Source organism: Orbicella franksi, chromosome 9 (genome assembly GCF_964199315.1).
Source record: "Orbicella franksi chromosome 9, jaOrbFran1.1, whole genome shotgun sequence".
In the NCBI taxonomy this organism is placed as follows: domain Eukaryota; kingdom Metazoa; phylum Cnidaria; class Anthozoa; order Scleractinia; family Merulinidae; genus Orbicella; species Orbicella franksi.
Genome location: NC_138153.1, coordinates 21235565 through 21258064, shown reverse-complemented (window position 1 = coordinate 21258064; position 22500 = coordinate 21235565). Strand labels below are relative to the sequence as shown.

Below are 22500 nucleotides of genomic sequence, written 5' to 3'. Positions count from 1 at the left end.
AAACTCCAATAGCATAAAGAAAAAAGATCAGTTTCCAGCACTGTTGCTACAAGATCAGTCATGCTCTGTACGAAAGAATTTGCTTCTGATGGAAAATGCAGCAGCTACTTAAAATAAAGTTCTATCTTCCTGGTATTTGCCAGTTTTCCTTTCAATTCATACTTTTTCCCTTGAAACTGGTTTTGCCTGTTTGTGGTATTGTTTTAAATAAATAACTAAATAAATTAATTAATTAATTAACTTTGTTTAACAAGGGTAACACACAACAGTCTTACGACTGACAAATGATTAGGCACCTTAAGCAACAGATGTCGCTGGCCTGACGACGGCAACCGGAAATGTGCCATCTCTTTCGAGACATCACTGTGCATGTACAACACGCTGTGACCTGACGCTGCCCTGAGGTTGAGAACGTGAGAATGTGGGGTTTCACGTCGCGACTAAAACATGAGTACTTAAGACCGAGTTTACCAGAGGACCATGCAGGGGTGATACATGCCATCTCTCCTTTTTGGATGAAACTTTGCCAGATTGAAGGTACCACCCAACAACTCTAAAAGACAAAGTGGGCCGGCTTTGTGATTTTTCCCTTAGGAGTTAGACCACCCCCCCCCCCCGGTTTTTTGCCCAAAATACCAAAAATGTCACTAAAATAAGCATCAAATTTTAACACCGCTCCTGCTTACAGAATACATTGAATTTTATTGGTATTTCACACAAATAAAGATTGGACCTATCTTAGTTCACACCGGGAATTTCAAGTCATTTGAAGTGACAGGTACCAATCAAGGAATGTCATTTCCTACCTATGTCACGCAACATTTAGCTAGAAGGCAAATTAGCTCAAATTCTGACTCAAATATTGCTTAAATCCAACTTTCTAAATCAAAACTAATTTCATCACAGTTTAGAGTCACCCTTGGCCTAATGAAATCAAGAGTAAAATTTTTGGCGTCTGTTATTTTTTGGTAACAAAAGCTGTTCAAACAACATGACAAGAGGCTAGTTTTAACGAAGAGACAAGGGAGAAATCTAAAAATGTTAGATATTATAGAATCAGTTTATCAAAGTTATTTCTATGTTAATGTCATCAACAAAGTCTTAGGATATTATTTGGGGCAGTGGAAGCTCAATGAATGCAAACCCCAGGTACATGTGTACTATTAGAAGTACCATCCATTTTAAGCTTCAAGACTATACACTCAAGTGGTGACAATTATGAACTCAGAGGAGTGTAGATTAGTACAGAAATAACTGCAGTGAACAGTGTGAGAGAAAAACACAACTGCTCTTGTTAACAATGCTGTGCTGTAGGGCTTTATGTCATGTGTTACTCAGTAGCAAAGCCTTAGGCATAATAATTAAATACCAAATGTGACAGTGACTCCAATCTCCCCTAACACATATATGTGGTCACAACTCAAATCAACTTCAGTACAATTATCATAGCTTTCACCTTCATCTATCGGTCAGTTCAAATAAGCAATATTTTCATGATGAAATATATATATATCAGTATGATTACAGTTTCATGATATTTCTTTGAGACATGCCTCTATTAGCATGTACATATCACACATGCTATTTTTAAAACTGCTGCGCACTGCAATTCACAATGATCAACAATCGTAGAAGCATGTATAGCTACAGCCTGACTTATGATCTTAGATCGTACTGTGTTTATTCAAAACTGTCCTTAGTACATTAATACGTTAGTTTACAACCCTTGTTTCAATTCAAAACTTAGTACGTTAGTATGACCCTGCTTCCATACAAAGGTCTACAAATAGGGTGTCTTAAATCTGCACACCATAGTTGAAACTCATAAAAAAAAAATTTTAAAAATGGTTGAAACTCATTTTTCCAAAATCAATCGCACCAAACGCTGTCAATGATCGTCAATTCATCGTTGGTTTTGTACCTGTCTTTCCCAGCCAAAATTGATAAAACCGCAAGTTGCCTGAACCATATCTATGCAAAGAATGGTTACACAGGAGTGTACCGACTCACTCTATACCCTTGTGTCCATGTGACTTTGGTCACAAGGACACAAGGCAAGAAATGGGGGACAATTTGTCCTGTGTAAACAATAACTGTATTTTAACTAGTTATAATAATAACAACAATAACAATAACAATAACAGTAACAATAACAATAATAATAAAAACAATATTTACAGAGGATATCACCAAGTTAATGCTAAGTTATTGCATTTCTTTCTCTGTAACTTTCTATTGCCTTTGTGATTGTACTTAAAAGGAGCTCAGTCACGGTATTTTGGGTTATTTTGGCCACATACAAAATTACCTTTAAACGGTAGGAAACCTGAAAATAACAGTTTAATAAGACAGAAAAACACCAAAGAGATAATGATAAACCATACAGGAACAAGGATGGCTAAGGATGGAGAAGATTAACACAGATTACAAACAACAAATTTGAAAAATTGAGGCTAAACTTTTCAATGTGCGCAAACCATGACTGAGTCCCTTTAAAATATAAGTATTGTCCATTTTGTTTTGTATTGTAACTTAGCTGTAGTATTGTAAGAAGTGTAAGTGCCCTAATAGAAATGCTTCATTAGTAGTAGAGTGCAGCTGTTTCACTGTGCCATAGTAAGTTTTTTGGTCACAGGTCTGCATGATTGAATCAAATGTAGTCTGTTGACTGTTTTGCATGTTGTATATACCATTGGCTTTGTTCAGGCAAGACCATGGTTTCGATCCTCCATGTGGATCTCATCAGTTGCTATTATTTAATTTTCTGTACTGCTACATCTGTAGTCGCTAGCACAACTTGTACATATGCGAGAATGCTTGACATTCTGCAGCTTAGCACAAACTTCTCATGGTATGTACCTTTGAGACGGATTGAAAATACCTGATTTCTATAACCCATGCTGTATTTGGAGAAAACGATTGATTAAGCAATTAAAAGATTGGAAATGCATTATGTAGAGCAGATTAGTATAACAACTAATCAGCGTATGTTCCAAACATTCCAGGAACACCACCTGGAGTGCAGAACAAGATTAACACCGCCGCTACGTAGACATCTCCCTCCCAATTTTTTTTGGGGGAGGGAGCAGATGTACACAGGCTAAAATTTGCTTCCTTGAATTAGTGAAAATATAAGCAAACAAAGTCAAAATACTCAATGAAAATGTAGACAAACAAAGTCAAAATACTCAACGTTTGGTAAACATCTTAGCGTGTAAAAGTCATACGGTTAGGCCCAAAGTAGGGCTTGGACTGTTCAGAATGATGTTCACATTGCCAAAACTCTATCAAAAAGAACTCGCAGCTAAACTTCACAGAAACTTTGCAGCTTAAATTAAACTGCACACATCATGTTATTTATGCACAGCTGTGCGTACATAGAGATTTTTACCATGACGGCTCATTAGGAATTAGGCAGATCCAGCGTGCATGCCACATGCATATTACATGTATAACACAGTATTTACATACTTCCTTAGGAGAGCATGACAACTGTGTTTCACTGATCCATGTTGCATCTGTTGTTTTAATAACTCCATCAACAGTCAATTCACACTTGTATGAAGCACCAGCCTGGAAAAAGAATGCAAATTCATCAGGCAACACATCAACCACATACAGTCAAACAGTTTACTAGTACACAGTGAAACCTGTTTTAAGCGGACACCCTTGGACATGCACTAGTGTCCACTTAATACATGGTGTCTGCTCTATAAAGGTCCTAATTTATTGTGCTTAATAGTTAATTATTAATCATTTTGAAACGTGCGCATTTATTGATAACTCTATTTCATCACTGCCTAGTTCCTAGGCCTCAATATTTGAATATTGTACTTAGCTTTACTGTGACATCGCTAAACAATGTTACAGGAGTCTGGGCTGAGCTTTTAGAAGTAAAAAGCCCCTGGAGTATCCGCTTATTGCAAGTTTTTTGCATCAAAATGACTTAATATGCCCCCTGAATGCAGGTTTATTCTACAGTAAATGTGGGAACAAATTTAGGGACTCGACTGATGTCCACTTAATAGGGGGTCTACTTAATACAGGTTTCACTGTACACAGTAAAAAATAATATTTAACCACAGTCAAACACAAAGGGCTTGTCATTTCAACAAAGTTAAGAAAGTAATAATAGTAAAAACTGGGGTCTACACATAATACTAATGATTTTAAGACCTAATCCAACATGTAACTTACCGGTAAATAACATTTTTGAAAATTTAAGGTGGCTTTGAACCCCATGTACAGAATTTTTTAATACTTTGCCAAGAGTTGCATCTTATCGTGCTCATCAAAATTTGTTAATTAAAAAGGGTTTCACCATGCCGCTTTTCAAACGTAATTATAAAATTAAGAGTGTTTTCAGCAGGTCATACTGTTGCAGCTATAGTAACATATACTGTAGTGAAATGAAAATGATAACAACCTGTTCACCAGCGATTGGGCAGTTTTTTGACATCATGATGTAATATATCAAACATGAAAGACCGTGTTTGACCACATTTCCAAACACCGAGAAGAGAGTTGAAAATACGACGCATAGCAGAGTATTTTTGACGAACTTCGAGGTGTTTGGAAAAGTGGTCAATCACTGTATTGAGTGTTTGATATATCGTCTCAATCGAAACTAAAACTAAGGAGAAAACTGAAAAATAAAATCGTAAAAATCTATGCTAATTAAGATCAGATATCCAAACACAGTCATGGTCATGATTTCTTAGATTAAACTTGATGAATTATTAATGAGTTTGAGAATGTAGTATCAACTGATAAAGAGTGGTTACAATGACATCTTGGGAAGTGCTGGAAACTGTTTTGAGCCACCTTAAATAACACAAAAAAATAACTAACTCCAAGTTTCAACTCATACAGGCTTCTATGAAATGAAAACTCTAATATACATGTAGTTGCAAATGTTGTGAAACTATTTCTAATCCATGTAAATATATTAAGCTACCTTAAGGGCAGCATATCTGTAAAATTTTCAACAGATCAATTATTGAACAGGCCACTAATCAATTAGTTGACAAGAAGACTTTAAGTGGCTTGTGCTTTTATTGAAGGAATTCAAATGTACCCTAGGAGGGGTTTGTAAAAAAAAGTGTGAAAATAAAGTCACATAACTTTTGTGAACTCATTCTGTGTGCAGTACCTATGAACAAAATGTTTTTGAAGCCAGTTTGAAAGCAAATGAAAAAGTCTTGACCCAAGCCTGCAAATAACAGTCAGTCATCAGACAATTGTCTGGTAAATTTGAGGTTTTGACAGGTAAAAGCTTAGCCTGGTCGGACACTCCGACCGGGCATTTCTGCTAAAATAAAAAATATTTTAACTGGAAATTTGTGGCCGAATATGGGACAAGTTATCTTGTTATACTGCCACACAATACTATGCAAAAAAGCTTTGTTATCGGTTTTGTTTTTATTTCAATTCTGAGAATTTTATCACATACGCCGTCTCAAATGTTATGTTGAATTGTAAACACATCAAATCAGCGCCACTATTCCTGCGTGTTAATTAACGCATTTTGCAGTGGCCTTGTGAAAGATCGTGAAGCCCCATTAAGTCTGAATTACGTTCTTCTGAAAAACTACTTAAAACTGAGGTCTTATGTAATTACTCGTTGTTTGTTACCATCGAGTGTTGTGAAATTAATTTTCAGTCGTAATACATTGACCCAATTAAAATATTATGGAAATTGAATACACGGCCCAGATTCTCATGTTTCGTTTATCTGAATGCAATCGCTTCCAAAAACTTTAAAACCTCTAAACTGTAACCAAATGTTTTTCTAGTCCGACTATGATCAAAAATCAGTTTAATTTTTAACCCTTTATAGTTTTTTAATGGCTGTCAGTGTGATTGAAATATAGTTTCTGTACCACAGGCATGTTTTTGTGAAAAGCGTGAATGTATAAATTAGTCACGCTTTATAGTCACGACCACGTTGCAAATGCTTGTGTGACTAGGGGTATAAATGTTTGTAAATTGTCAATTTTCAACAGGTAAAATAATACTAGACGTAATGTAAAGGTCCCCTTGCTGGTGCTAGTAGTGATTTTACACTCAGTTGACTTTTAAGCTATTTGAATTTGCAAACAATATTTTGGCGAAGAGTCTACACTGAAATACCAAAATGTCTCAAATGTCTCTTTTTAATTTCTAACGACAAACAATTTTTTGTGTCCGACCAGACTGGCTTTTTGTCAGGTCAAAACTTGTCTTTGTTCTGACAAATGACCTGCCTACAGACAAAAATTATTTCCAGGCTTGTTGACCATGCTTTGTTCTGTTATGAAGTACTCAATGAAGTGATGAGAGCACTAAAAAGGCAGAGAGGAACACCGCACCGTTATACAAGCAGTCACACACACACACACAAAATTATCAGCTAGCACAAGTGCCTATCTTGTCATTCTTTAATCTTACAAGTACTTGACCTAAAAATAATTTAAAAAGGAAGTTGTAAAATAATACCTTTGGCACAGGAAGATCATAAGCAGAAACAGAAATGTTAGTTCTGATTTCTGCTGGAACAAGCAGTGTCTGCTGACCTTGTATCCTAGGGCAACCTCTTGAACCAGCAGTGCGGTTCTGTGGATGATATTGTACAGACTCAATTAAAACATGCCACTACTTTTCTCACAGCAAAATTAATTAGTTTGATTAGTTTGGTGGCAAGCATACTAGTAGTGGTTGTGAGCCTTTGCATTACTTTGATGGCAACTGACAAGCTCAACTTCAATGCATTTCCATTGCACCAGCAGTTGTGGACTCTTCCTGTAACATAGCTTTAAGCTATGAAGTACTACATTCGAGGTTAAATAAAGTATATGTGTGTATGTGTGTGTGTGTATGTATGTATGTAAGCATGCACAGAGGATTGATAAATACATTGAACAGTCCACAAAATGTGGTAAATAGCTGTAGATCCAAACTGTTCTTTTAGCACAATTTCAAGAGGTGAATATACCTGTAAAAGAAAGGAAATTCTGTTTTATTCGGTTTCGTTTTTGTACTCTGAAGTCAATAATTAAGTCAGTTTTGTATATTCAATTTTCTCAGCTTTTGTCGCACAGCAAAGAAAAAAAATATAATTTCTTGTTTTCTTATCAGTTTTATGCATCAAGTTCAGTTCTTTTTGTCGATATTTTTTAATATTTTGGCCCTTCATTTATTCAACTTTAAGTAAACGTTTTGAAACCTGATCTTGTGTCTGTGGTTACTGTGCATATGGTTTATTTTTGTGCTTTTGCTCACTCAAAAATATTTTTAAAAACGCCAGGAAATTAGGGGTGGGTGTCAATGGGTTAACTAGAACACGTCCGTGCAACTCATGATGTTTCATCAAGGCACAAAAACGTTCGTCTGTAAATACTGCTCAGTTTTGTTTGAGTGAAAATCCAATAAATTCCTGGTTGCTGATGAAAGAGAGTGCCCGCCGATGCGTGTTTTGTAGCTATAAACATGACAAAATGGACTTGGACTTATACTCTTTCGTGAAAAAACATACATTGAACTCAAACAATATCTGTAGCTTTAAATATGTTTAAGACTGATAAATGTTTCAGAATATATTAAAAGTTTTGCTGGAATTATTGGGAAACAGCAGGGATAATCAGCAAAGCTACGGTAGTGCTTTCTTTGGTCAAGCAGAATAACGATTTAATTTCAATTTTGTTGTTTGAATTGTCAAAGCTCCTTGTCTATTTCAATTTCGCAGTATAAAATTTCACTATGTTGAAGAAACAGACATGATATTAGTAGTCTTATAGCATTGGCAATAATTGTAGCAGCATCTCAGCACAAAGATGGCGAAAAAAATCTCTGTCAACATTGACAATAGAGGACTCAGGAGTTCACACTCTAAAGGGCATTATGGGCAATCAGGGCAAGATTGCAAAGAAACTAGGCCGCAAAATACACGCTTTTCTTGATATTTCCATTCCAAGTTTCATTTTCGAAAAGAAATTTTTACTGTAAATAGAGAAACCCCTCGTCTACATTAACTAAAAATTTTTGAGTTGACTAAGCTAAGCAACAGCCTACTTATCAGAGTAACAGAGTGGTTATTTTTGTGGCTCGAGCAGCCAAGACTTGATGAAATCATTCGGTTTTAACTGTAAAAAAATTCCTGTGCCCACAACAATTACCCAATTGGCTCAAAAACACTGGTAAACCTAGAAAAGAGGTTTCTTCATCTATGGTATATGTTTCATCTCCAAATGTGAAATCAGAACAGAAATATAAATATAAACATTTGTTTTACAGCTTTGCCTCTTTGTAAATTTGCCTCAATCACCCATAATGCCTCTAAAAGCGTGAAGTCCTCTTTTGAAAACACTGACTTGGACTTGAAAGTGCATGCGCTGCACTATGCAAATTAGCTACATTTACGCATCAGATTTTCCTTTCAAAAACTTATACAAACTCGCCAAACAAGCAGAAAATATAAGAAACTATTGAAACAGATTTTGGTTATGATTAAGCATTTTTCTGAGAAAATCACAAATTAACTCGATACCAGAGTAGAGAGTTTTCTTGTATAGACTTTATTCAAAGGTCAAAAACTTATGCGTACAACTAGTGCAAGCACAGGGAGCACACAATCTTGTTGAGTAAGAAGAGAGTAAATAAAGGAATGAAAAGAATGATTAGTTTACCATTGTCTCCTGTTGTCATCTCTTACCCGACCTTATGGGGATAACTGCTATTTACATGTCCTATGAAATGCTATAGCACTAAACTTGTACCATCATGCAATCTGAATATTTGCTCAAATCTCTAAATTTCTTTATTTTGCTTCCACGACACCAAACAAACACAAAACGAAGTCGAAAGGTTTTTCTACAACTTGGCTGAATTTGTTTTTCAATACTTTTACAACAGTGGGAGAATTTTAGTGTCTTTTGCAAAGTTTTTTCTCAAATCACTTTTCACAACATGATCCTACCGTTACCCTAATTCCCTCCCTCTCCCACACATGCTTTTTTAGAACAAACTGCACCACCCTGATGACATATATCTGCGCAGATCCACACACATGTCGTGGGTTCTTGCATGGATGTTTTCATGTTGCATGATCAATGGCAAGAGTAGCGAGATTCTCTTACAGTTTTTTCACAGCAATGGCAGGGAATGAGAACCAGGTCCCAGTTGTTTGAAAGCCAATTAATGCTAACCCATGATTAAATCGTCCAAATCCACGAATAAATTTATTGTTCGATTTAATTCTGTTCCTCGATGCTCGATTAGCACTATACCAGGGTCAAATTTAACACACCTAGCAAGGTGGACTAACTCGCTAATAGGGTGAAAAATGGGACAACAAATCAAAATGGCAGACTTGCAGTTTGTTGATTTTGGTTTACCGTACTATATTTTACGCCAAGTCTCTAGAATTCCGATAAGTCAAGTAGACTTTTAGCGAGACAAGTCATGGCAACTCGACTCGACTCGAGTCGCCAACTTTTGCTATCCTCCCTCATAACTGTACTGTATTTTACACTAAGTCTCTAGCCATTAGCCTTCCAATCAGTCGAGTCAACTTTTAATGAGACAAGATGTGTCGACTCAAGTCGAGTCGCCAATTACCATACATATTCTTTATACAAAATTGCTATATTTTACACTAAGTCTCTCACAAATAGACTTTTGGAAAGTCAAGTCGAAAGCTTCCTTAGATGACTCGACTCTAAGTGGGTATATTGGACAACCCTCTCCAATATGGTGACCACTATAGCAATCAGAGGACAAAAGTGAGCAAAGTATGATTAGATTTTACATTAACCCATCTCTCAAGTCATTGTTTCGCTCACCTTGCATTCTTAACTTTAAAAAATGTTTTTTGATTTGAAATTTCACTAACAAGACTACTGAGGTTAATTTCACTTGCCTACCAAACCACCACACTTCCATTTCCATTCACTTGCCCAAGAGCAAAATTTACTTGAGGGAGCAATCTGACCAGGGTTTTTTCCCTGCCCTGACTCCATAAAAAGCCTCTGGTTGTCGTTGGCTTCACCTTGTGCAAGGACCTGGGTATCCCTTGGGTGGATGCTGTGACTTAACTTAACTCTACTTTGATCACAACAACCACCACTAGGATATGTAACTATAGTGAGACAATAGTATGGCAGATTTGTGAGCATTATTTTTGGCTTTTACAGAAACAAGTTTTAGCCTGAATATACAACATGTTTGAAGTAATGTGTACGTACTTGTTTAGGCATCACAAACTCCCTAGGGCAATCAGCATTTCCATCACTGGTGCATTTTCCCAGATATGTACACCAGTAGCATTGATAATTTCCTTCTGCACAATTTGTACACCTAAATCAAGGAAACATTTCACTCAGTTACTGCACTAACCATGAACACATAAAGAGGATGGGGAGTTACAAAGTACTGTGTAAAATTGATGTGCAATGTTAGTAATTTTTTGGCTATACATAAGTATATTGTTTAAGGTGTACTGTACAAATATTTTCATGGTTATGGAGTTAATTTAGGAAGCATATGAAGTTCAAAATTCATATCTTTTGTGACACTGAATATGAGTTATGGATATTTCAAATGTTTAGGCACAAGTTTGATAACAGTAGTTTTTTGTTGCCACCCTTGCACAATATCGCCCTTTCGTTCTCAGGAAAATGTGACCAGGAAAGCGAAAACATGCACTAACGTTTTACCATTTTATAGGAAAAAGCGTATACTTTCTGTTTAGTGTCCATTTACTATCTGTTTAGAATGGGTCATGAAAACCATTTAAAGTTTTGTATCATCCGTTTTCAAACTCAGGATCTGCACAGCATTTTCTGAAAAATGTTTAAACGGTTAGCTTATCCACTTTTTTTGAAAAAAAGTGGGATCCGTTTAACATTCTGGGAAGAAGGATCAGTAGCTGTATTTCTTTTCTGCAGTTAGTATTTTAGTCCTGGTGGTTTTTTCACTGTATTTTTCAAGTCGTGTTCATGAACAGAACAATTAATTGTTGTCCCAGTTATGTAACAAAAGCATGTCATCTTACATCCAGACCAAACAGGCCACATATGGTCCAGAATCAAAACTACTAGAATTAGAAACAAGCGATCGCAAACGATCAAAAAAGTAAATCGTCTTGTATACATGTGCTTTGGGATGATGTAATTTGTTTTCGCCTGGCCAGAAAGTCTCACTCCAGTCTGCATTGGGACTGCATTCCCTTTTTTGTTGAATACAACCAGAGTAAAAAACCAGTTCATAGAAAACCCCAAAACGTCAAAAACAACAAAAGAAGCAACAAAAGAGAACAAGAATGACATAGCAGATGGACACGAAAACAAAGCCCAAAGCCCCTGAAAAAACCTGGAGGGGTGGCTAATTTGCAGTCTTCACAAAATATCTTGATTTCTCCCAGCTGCAGACAGGCCAAAACAACATTACGATGTGTTCTCTCATTCCTCGAGAACGCAATGAAACATTGACAAAAAATGCAAAATGCCAGGTAAGCTTAAATTCATCCTGTTACATGTAAGTTGAATTCATCCATCGTCATCTTTACGATGTTGCTTAAGCAGATTGTGCATCACACCAACTGTTAAAACAGTAGAAACAAAACATCCAACACAGACTAAAATCTCTGCCAATCTACTCTAAGAATTTATGCCCAGCCTGTTTCATGAAGTTCAAATAAGTGTATAAATTTTTGTAGAACTCTACATTTCCACTTAAAAGTTTTTTTTTTGAATAAATTAGTTGGTAGCCCTAGGAAATGAGTACATCTGTGGAGGCATACAGTCACCATAGCAAATAAAGCACAGAGAGGAATGTTTATGGTTTTCTATCATTGAACATTTTTGTCAATTCAGAATACTGTTATTATAAAAATACACACATTTCTAAGTAATAAACTCTCTGCCTCTACTGCTCTATGATCATACATTTCTACATAATGAATTCTACAGCTCTTCAAACACTCATTTCTACATAAAAAAAACTCTATACAGTTCTATGATCACATAATTCTAAATAATGAACTCTACAGCTCTACGGCTCTATGGCTCTGCAATCACACAAATGGATGCCATGGCACTACAGCTCTATGATCACACATTTCTACACAAATTATAAACTCTATGCCTCTACTGCTCTACGCTCACACATTTCTACACAATAGACTCTATGGTTCTTCTGCTAAATGAACATACCTTTCTACGGCTCGGTTGCTCTATGATAACACATTTCATTTGCCCTTTCTTACTATACCTGTACATGTATTTTGTTTTGTGATTTACAGCGCAATACCTCTTTTACTGGCTTTTGTTTTCCTATTTAAGCATACATCTGTTTACATTCTGTGGAATAAAAATTCAACTGAAAAGAAATTATGGCCACAAATTTAAGTGAAGAATCAAACACGTAATCACTGCTTATAACAGGTTTCATTGAAGTTCTGCTCAATGACCTGTCGCTGATTATCAAGGACATCTTCTTCTGTTGCTATTCTGAGACTGTAGAATAGCTGTTGATGGATTTAAGATTCTTGTGTCCCAACAGTGGGAAGATGCCAAGAGGATTTACTTTCACGTGTCTCAGCGTTATAATCATCATGAGGCAAGCAGAGTGGTTTTTATGCCTTCCCTCAAGATTTGCCATGGCAGTCATCATTTTCATAAAGTTACCCAGCAAGTGCACTCCAAGTGGCTGTTTCTTAAACCAGATAGTTCCTTTGGCATTTTACATCCCTGTCAAGTAAAATGGGTTCTCTGGCTTTTTCATTTCAGGTGGCCACCTGGTGAGATAACTCTTAAAGAACTTTACAGGACATCTTTCATTGCCAGTCTCATAGATCCGAGGATTGAAGTACCTTTCAGGACTGAACTCTTTGGCACCAGTTCTTGTCTTGGAGCCTCTTTCAGTGTGCCAGATGATATGTGACCCTCCATACGAAAACACGTCTTATGAAACATGGAAATTTGGGTGAAACCGGGTTTCAAAAGGGTCTCCAAAGGGTTTCAAACTCCCGAAACCGGGTTTCCAAAGGGTTTCTAAAGAGTTTCAAAGGGTTTCCAAAGCGTTTCCAAAGGGTTTCTAAAGAGTTTCAAAGGGTTTCCAAAGCATTTCCAAAGGGTTTCAAACTACTGAAACCGGGTTTCTAAAGGGTTTCCAAGGGTTTCTAAGGGGTTTCCCTAAAACCGCACCTCACGCAAATATGCAAATGATGCATGTCGTTGATCTCGCATGTAAACAATAACCTATTGGCGTTTACATTCGCAAATGTCCGCAATTTTCGCCCTTAAACTTAGGAGAAGTTTTACATGCATTATATCTTTTGATCTTTCCACAACTATAAACAAATCAGTACCGAGTCATGTGGCAAAATAACATTTCTGCAAAAAAAAAAAATTAACATGCAGTGCTGTCGCGCATACGCCAGCGAACGCAAACCAGGAGAATATTTTTCCCCCAGCACTTTCAAATCGGGTTTTCAAAGAGTATTCGGAATATTTCGAAGGGGTTTCCAACGTGTTCCGCATTCCAAAGAGTTTCAAAGCGTTCAAAAGGGTTTCCAAAGGGTTTCAAAGCATTTCAAAAGGGTTTCAAAGTGTTTCAAAAGGGTTTCCAAAGGGTTTCAAAAGGGTTTCAGAAGGGTTTCAAAGCATTTCCAAAGGGTTTCCAAAGGGTTTCTTCAGGGTTTCAAAGTGTTTCAAAAGGGTTTCAAAGTGTTTCAAAAGGGTTTTCAAAGGGTTTCAAAAGGGTTTCAAAGCGTTTCCAAAGGGTTTCCAAAGGGTTTCAAACCCTCTGAAACCAGGTTTCCAAAGGGTTTCAGAGCGACCTCAAACCCCCTAGAAAATGCTTTTGTCGATAAGACATGTTTCCGTATGGAGGGTCACATATATTCATGTTTCTCCATTCCTTTTTCTCTTCATAACTCCAGGTCACCCATCAGAACTTTTCTGTGCTCACCTCTGGCCCTCCAGCCTAAGTGCATGGTGTTATTAAGCCACACGGTACCAGTGAGAGCCTCTGAAGAGTGATCACTGAGTTGGTTTATCAACCAAAGCATCTCCAATTCATCTTATTAAGACCAAGAGCTTTGTTTGGATGGCATCTTTCCCTTCTCAATGTAACTGCTTTCGCTTTGATTCAAGCGTTTCTCTGGACTTTGCAAACTCTTTATCCTTGAACAGGCAGTAGTGCTTACCAAGCTCACTCAAATGGCGACCAAAACTACACTGGAAAGACGATAGCATACCTGGCTCAAACTCAATGCAGTCTTGCTTTCTTACATTAATGAAAAAGTGATAGAGGTTTGTCAAGCTCATTTGATGGGACACTCTCCATTGCCTGTACTTCTCCAACAAAGGAACACCATCTTTTCCAGTGGTTCAGGTCAGATTTGGCTTTCTTTCCGTGTTTATGATTTTGTTTTTCTCAATAAATTTTCGATACTTCTCCGACAGAGGAACGCCATCTTTTCCAAACGTTCAGGTCAGATTTGGTTTTCTTTCCGTGTTTATGATTTTGTTTTTCTCAATAAACTTGCCTATTTCAGCATCATTCAATGCGGCTGCTGTTTCAAAAGTCGAAGGGGTCGCTTCACTTGTTGCGCCTTTTCCATTAAGTTCTTTGTTAAAAGCCAAAGGGTTTTCAAAGTATAGGTCAAATTTGTTGTGGAGCCATGGAGCCATGAAGTTCATTATTTAGATATGTGTGATCATAGAGCTCTAGAGTTCATTATGTAAAAATCATCGTTGATGAACAGACCAAACTCCGTTGGTAACCATAGCAACATGCCACCGTTTTATGTGTACACGTAAGAGAAGAAGTACAAAGTGATCGGTGATAAAAGCGTAGAGGTGTAGCACTCTACGAAAACTTCTACACCTATTCAAGCTTCATAAAATGGGCTGGATATATCTGCATTACGCTAAGGCATTTTGAATAACGAAAAAGAACAAACAGAAACAATACTTGCATTCGTAGAACACAGTCCTAAAGCAGACTTGAGCCAAGTTTCATGGGAAGGTTAACCTTGGTGCAATCTTGCGACACCGATTTGGCTGCCCGCAACAGGGGCGAAGATGAGTGACATCGTGGCCAAACCATGTGCTGTACATTTTGTGTCCATCTGCTAACGTCATTCTTGTTCTCTTTTGTGGCTTCTTTCATTGTTCTAGACGTTTTGAAGTTTTCTTTGAACTGGTTTATCACTCTGATTGCATTCAACAAAAAAGGGAATGTACTCCCAATGCAGACTAGAGTGTTTTTGTTTTTGGCCAGGCGAAAACAAATTACATCATCGCAAAGCGTGTATATACAACATGATTTGCTTTTTAGATTGTTCGCGAGCGCTTGTTTGTTGTTTTGATTCTGGACCATGAGTGGCCTCTTTTGTCAGGGTGCAACATGACATGCTTTTGTTACATAACTCTTGGCTTTGGGATGTTAACCATGTGAACAGCTGTATTTCATTGACTATATTTTGATTACATTAAACAAATTTTGTTGACTTCAATTAGTTAGTTCCAGTGGCCACAAATAGTTCCGTATCCAGCCAAGCTCAAAATTGAATTGATGGAAGAGTATTCTGAAGCCAAGATCTATAAGAGTAAGCCAGAACTAAGAAACAGCAATGTAAATGCTGACTATTTCTATTCATCAGCAGAAATATTCGAATCAGTTGCCAGTTGCACAGAAAAAAAAAAAACGATAAACCATGGATAAACCGGCATGTGAGTGCAAATGCTAGATGATATTTGTGCTTCTAGCTTAGAATACTAGATGTAACACAAGTGTACTTTTAAAAATTAGCCTTTATGCCTAAAATTACCAGTAAAAGTAAAAATGAGATTTCAGCATGAATTTTGAAGGCAAATGTTCTATTAAACTTGTGACTTACTGAAACTGGAGCCATCATGCAACATGTCAACAATAAAGCAAGGAAGTCAAAATACAGTCGAACCTCTATTAAGGGGCCCCCTATTAAGCAACCCTCTATTAAGCGGCCCCCTATTAAGCGGCCAACTTTTATTTGGCAGCCAGCGGCCAAACTTCTGCAAAAAATTGTCACTATACACTGTAATAAAAATCTCAATTCAACGGCCACCTCTATTAAGCGGCCGCAGTCAGCTTGCTGTCCCAAGGGTGTATTTGTTTTGTTTTATACCCCTATTAAGTGGCAAGTTAGGGGAATCCTTGTTTACTATATTCGCCTCATTAACATAAGCAATTCAGTTTTAGATGGAGCTACAAATAAATCAGTTCTGAATATTGAAAGGTCATAGTACAATTAACTCCACCAATGAATATGAGCCTGATGTATTGAATACTTTTTGTGCAACAAGGGTTTAAAAACTCACATTTTACAAAGAATGTATGAGTTCATTGGGGGCTGCTATTCGCTAAGGCCATAACGCCATAAGGTGTAAACTTTAATGTTTGTTTAATTAATTAATTTCAATTAATCAATTAGCCTTGTGGGAAGGGGGGCTGGGTGGGGTAGATACCCGAGTGCATTACGCAAAACGTGTCATACTTACCGGTACATTGCTTTCTTTGATAACACGGCAAAAATATATGTGTGGTTTTGCAAATCTCATGCTATCCTTGTAGTGCCATTTTCTTAAGCACAAAAGCAATTTGCTCCAAATGCATGCACAGATTAGTTAGCTTCAAAGTCAACTATATGTTAGGTGAAAGATACATTTCATTTCACGGGACTACTCACAAACGTTGAGTGCTTTCCCTTGTGGTAGAACATAATATGTAAGATGCATGCGTTCTAGCATTGCTAGTGTGATAAACTAGGTACTAGGTTATAAGCGATCTTATGACTCCGACTAAGACTCTGACTCCCACTCCGTCGCCAGTGACAACCAGCCTTAAGAACATCACTAAAGGATGTTTCTGGCTGGAAGCAACATGCGAGTCTTCTTTGTAATTGATATGAGCTCTACTGTTTAAGTAATTAAAATGAGCATTCACTTTTTACACTTTTTGCGCATGTCTCTCAGTACACGGAAGAACACCCCAAAGAATATTTTCCATTGTGTATTGAAACAAAAATTTCAGCAAGTGACGTGCAGATTTTGAGTTTGTTTTCAGTGACTTTTCAACGTTTGTTGCTGAAATTTGGAGAGAAAGTTGCCTGATAATCAGGCAAAAAAACATGTTGGGGAACTTTTATGCAGGTTTTTAGAGGTGCTATCAGATCCTATATTCATTACTATATTCGGAAAACATTTAAATGTTTGATTTTAATGAATAAAATCATACGTTCAAAAGCTTTGAGAAAATATATACTTTACTGGGGTTTGCGGCCAACATTCAACCATAAAGAACTTCCGCATCTTCATCCACGACAGAAAAACATAAAAAACTGCAGTGGTCATATAACAAGAAGCTTAATGACTGAGTTAGGCCAGGCTGGAGAGGAAAATACTTGGCTCTTGATCATTGGACATGACCCCCACTACACTCTGTCTGTGCATCCTGACCTCAAGCCAATGTTTTGTCCACCTGGCTCTCCCAATTACTATGAGGTCATCTCCATCCCACAACCCCCCCATACAATCAGACAAAAATGATTCACCATCAATAATTTCTTATTCCACACCCTACTTGGCAAATAAGAAATTCACTTTATAAAAACCACCTGATTATTTATATGTAACAGCCACTCAGAACAGAGCATGGTTCCAGAGCATGGTTCTAGATAAATGAGGAATCTCAGGCCGAAAATCTGTCAAGGACAGCTACATGACAACAGAAAATTTATAATGATTTGGTCAGAGCAGTGCAAATTGACCTGTTGCAATTTTTTGACGCCCTGCCTTGAAAACACATTTGCAAATTTGAAAGCAATAGTTTATTCTCTTCATTGTGTGACATATACTTACCCTTTAGTGTCTGAACAGCTATAAAATCCAAGTTTCGTGGTAAGAAAAATTGTCTGAGACTGGGTGGAGAAGAGGGCAAGATCAACAAAGACATCACCTGAAAATGACACATCAGTGATCAACCACATCTGACGATCAGACAGTATTTTATTTTGTCTGCATGTTATTGTGTTATCTACAACAAAGCAGCTCACAGTCAGGACAACAGTGCTTTAAAAACTGCTTTTAAAGTTTAAAAGCAAGAGAATTGATAACAAACAGCCATGCCTGGTTCACAGATTACTTCTTGCTTTTTTAAAAAGCAAAGGAAATATAGTACAGACTTCTTGTCAGTGAAATAATACAATACTGTTTAGCAGTTTTCTCTTGTGTGAACATGCCTGGGCTGCCTCGTGTCACTTGTTTAGTCCAAAGAAATCTACTGCAAACCAAACAAGTGTAATGCAAGTGGGTAAATGTAAAGAATCCGATCCTACCGACGCGTTGGCTGACGTGTTGGCCGACCTGTTGGCCGACGTGTCGGTCGACTGTCAGGCAACGCGTCGGCCGACTGTTGAGCAACGCATCGACCGAGACTTTATCTTTATTTATTAAGCTAAACTTTATTGAGTTGGTCATTGACTTTTTCAAACTTGGTGGCTCCTAAAGGAGCCATTTTTTTGTTGTTGTTGACAGAGCCCTCTAGGAATAGAAGGCATCCTCCAACGCCAGCGGTAACAGCTTCTTTGCAACGCAAAGTCGTTTCACCAACGGCAACAGATCACCCAGCTGCCTTCAACACTCCTGCTCGATCCTTTTCACTGAAAGTTTCGGGTCTCCCAGCCTCTCCAAGGTGCTTTTCTACGTCACTTCGTTGACAATTCGCAGCTCCGCTATGCCGAGGAAGTCTCTGATCATGCTGCGTGCTGTGCCTGCGAGTCTGTAAGCGTTGTTCAGGCTACATTTCTTTTCGTTCAGGGTTGAGAGCACTGCCACGTATCGTCGATGGATTTCCGCAAGGTCGTTCCAGTTGACCTTCGCAGCAGCTTCGTGATTAGCTCCAGCTGATGGCTCTGAAGAGTTCTGCAAAGTTCGTAGCTGCTGCTCCAGGGCCTTAATACGGTCATCTCTTTCTTTCAACTACTCTTTGTAGGCGGCGATACACTATTCATTCTGCCGGACCAAGTCTGCCATCTCGTCAGCGTCCTGTTGAGCCTGAGCCACCTCCTCCTCCCTCTCTTGGCAACTGTCTTCGAGCTCGTCGAATTGGGCCTTCAGATCTTGGTAGGCCTTGCCAAGTTGTTGATTTTTCTGCTGCAGCTGTCGACAAATGGATCTGTAGTTAGGCTCAGCTTCTGGAGACCCTGGGGCTGCGGCTACCTGCGGCTGCTCCGTTTCTGCTGCCCTCCTTCCCCTCTTGGTCTTCTGTTTTTTCACTGGTGGCTGCTCACAGTCACATTTGCGACTGTCACCACTACAAGAACCGCACATCACTAAACAGTGGATTATTGTATGACCAGATTGTCCGCAGACAGTACACTTAGTTACACGTTGAGACATAGTTGAGTATAGAGAGCGTAGTTACAAATAGATGCTAATGGTGTTAAGTTAATTGAGTTGTCACATTAAACAACATGTTCCTTTCATATCATTGGTTTAATAAGAAGCGTCGTGATTCGCTGTTTTTCCGCAACGGTGATTGGTTTAATTTGATACTAACTTGATCCGCATTAATTACCGTTGTTTTTCCTTGTATTCGATTGGTTTAATAAGAAGCATCGTGATTCGCTGTTTTTCCGCAACAGTGATTGGTTTAATTCGATCCTAACTTGATCCTAACTAAATCTACACTTGATCCTAATTTCATTATGATCTAGCATTTGATCAGGACTTTATGAAACATGGAGTTCCGTGATCTTTTTGTTATACTGGGAAGTTTCCAGAATGTTTTTAATTTCTTCGTGCATAAGAAGCTTTTAGCGAGCTGTCAGCAGTGTTCTCAATTTGGTTCTAATGTGGAACTAACAGAGACAACACGGGTAAACGACGGATACATGTGGCGCTGTATGAATAAGCGATGTTGAATGTGGCTTTCAATAAGGTCGGGCTCGTTCTTCGAGGGATCTAATATCCCGTTAAGTACCTGGCTGCATCTGATGTTCCTCTGGGCTATGCAGATTTCGGGAAGCAAAATCGCTCAACTTACCAGCCTTTCAAAGCCTACTGTGATCCGTGCACTGAGTGAGCTGAGAACAATCTGTTGCAACAAAGTCCTGAATGCTGGAATTAAGCTTGGAGGCTTAGGGAAGACCGTGGAAATAGACGAGTCGAAGTTTGGTGCCAAGAGAAAGTATAAGAGAGGGAGAGTCTCGGAAGGTGTGTGGGTGTTTGGAGTAGTGGAGCGAGGATCGCAGAAAGTGCTGCTCTTCCGTGTTCCCGACCGAACTAGAGAGACACTTGTTCGTCGTCTCATCACTACACATATCTGACCGGGAAGTGTCATCTACTCAGATCAATTCACTCCGTACATACCACTCAACCAGCTAGGATACATCCATCTATCAGTGAATCACTCCAAAAACTTTGTTGACCCCGACAGTGGTGCACACACCAATACCATCAAAGGTGTGTGGGCTTTGGTCAAGAAGAAGTTGAAGTGGATGTGTGGTACCCTGTATGAATAAATACCCAGCTACTTGGATGAGTTCACCTGGTTCCGGAACTTCAGGAAAGACCGAGCATTTGAGCAGTTGCTGGAAGACATTGCTGAACAGTTTCCACTGCAGTAAAATTGCAATTAAAAACGGCTCCTTTAGGAGCCACCACATATTAAAAAGTCAATGATCAATAAAGAGTATAAACTTCCGAATGAACGAAAAATAAACATGTCGGTGAGATCAATACGTCGGCTGACTAGCTAATAAACTCCCTTTGGTGACCGACCCTTGACAAAACATCGAGAAGACCTCGGTACTAGTGTTTCATTTTAAAAATGATGGCTATTTAGCTATCACATTTTCGTCCTTTCTTATGAAGTTGTTCTTGCTTCCAACTGAAAGAAATGACAAAATAATAGTTAAAAAGGGAAAATATTTTGACCAACACGTCAGTAGAGTGTCGGCCAACGCATCGGTAGTGTGTTGGCCGACGCATTGACAATGTGCCGACCAACGCGTCGGTAGTGTGTCGGTGATGTGTCGGTGGTGTGTCAACCAACGCGTTGGTGATGTGTCGGCCGACACATCGGTGGGATCGGATTCTTTACCTTCCCCTGCAAGTGTAATGCTACAATCATGGACAAATTGTTTTGGAAAATGCCAAAAACATGAAATCATAACACTTACCATACTACAATGACAATGACCCTTATTGATTGTAACATAAATTGCACAGTTTACAACTGCTTTATAAAGAAAAGGTAAAAGATTTCTTTTATATCCAATTCAAGGGTTTACCATTTATAAACTGTTCGCAATTTGTGACAGACAAGTTTTAAGTACAGCAAGAGATGTATACTTATACAGTTTGTATCCTGATTTTACTGCATTAAACAATTTTTTCTCTCACAATATCCGTGACGTCACAATTACGTCATAACCTCTTGTAACTCGTTTGTAAACCATTCAAAAACCAAATGTAAGCTGTGCCTTCTGGCCCTAAAAGGTGTGTCTGGAATGAAAATAGGCCATAGGAACACCCTTTCAAAGATCTTAAAGTACTTTTTACCTACGAACATCATTTTGGAGGAAATATATTTTATTGCTTGTTACATGAGGTAAAAATGCTAAAAACCTCAATTTTGAGGGACAACAAAATCAGTGAATCAAGTTAGGGAATTAGGCCATAACCAGATATGGGCAGTCATTTTATTGATCAAGTGATAGTGCGTGTGCCAAGTCTGGCTCAAATTTGTAAATTTCAGTGAACGTTATGGGCATTTAAAGCATATGACAAATCAGACAATCATGGACAAATTGTGTTGGAAAATGCCAGAAATGTCAAATCATAACCGTAATACCAACAGAATAAGTGTCAACACCCCCAATCCTCCTTTCAAAGTTGGAAAATGGTAAAATGCAAACTTGTGTTAATAGAAAGTGTTTTGGCAACATTGCACAGGGGTGGGGAGGGGCAAAATGTGTATGGAATGATTTTTTTCCCAACCCTTGTGACCAAGGTTGTAGATCAAGTACATTGGATATATTTTCACTTCGTTAACTATTTCAACAAATAAAATTCGATCTGCCTCAATTTGGCCTGATTCAACCCTTACTGATGATTAATTTTTGTGGTATGTACCTGTTTGCTTACTCTCAAAAAGTGTGCATTATATGGTAGTTTTTAATTGGCTCATTGTGATTTGTCTTAAGTTAGGTTGCATTTACATGTAGTTTTTTGGGACTTCAGTATTTACAACCCTTTATCAAAAGGGTTTTCTAAAACAGGTTGTCACACAGTTTAGAATTCCATGTCTTTCATTTCAGGCACGTTTATGCAGCTCTGTATTTAAACCAATTATAAGCTTAAATCTTTGCTTTATTTCATGGATTGAAATGATACTGATATTCAAAGAATCAAAAACCAGTCAGCAAGAATAACTTATAGGTAATTTGTGTATTGCTTCAAAGTTTAGACTATG

At 38.0% G+C, this 22500-nt stretch overlaps 1 protein-coding gene and 1 pseudogene across 4 annotated transcripts in view; one reads left to right on the top strand and one right to left on the bottom strand.

Moving 5' to 3' along the window:
* The window catches only part of LOC145497883 (plexin-A4-like), a 238195-nt gene that overhangs the window by 155373 nt on the left and 60322 nt on the right, over positions 1 to 22500 (bottom strand). For all 4 annotated transcript variants that reach the window (XR_014050743.1, XM_081477751.1, XM_081477750.1 and 1 more), the window contains 4 exons: positions 17883 to 17979; positions 10221 to 10332; positions 6478 to 6594; positions 3472 to 3573 (listed from right to left, as the gene is read on the bottom strand). Coding sequence is in view for 3 of the 4 variants with exons in the window: in XM_081477751.1 (XP_081333877.1) it covers positions 3472 to 3573; positions 6478 to 6594; positions 10221 to 10332; positions 17883 to 17979 (428 nt within the window). In the remaining variant the exon portion in view is untranslated. The remainder of the gene's footprint in view (positions 1 to 3471; positions 3574 to 6477; positions 6595 to 10220; positions 10333 to 17882; positions 17980 to 22500) is intronic.
* On the top strand, positions 19946 to 20650 carry LOC145497993 (uncharacterized; annotated as a pseudogene).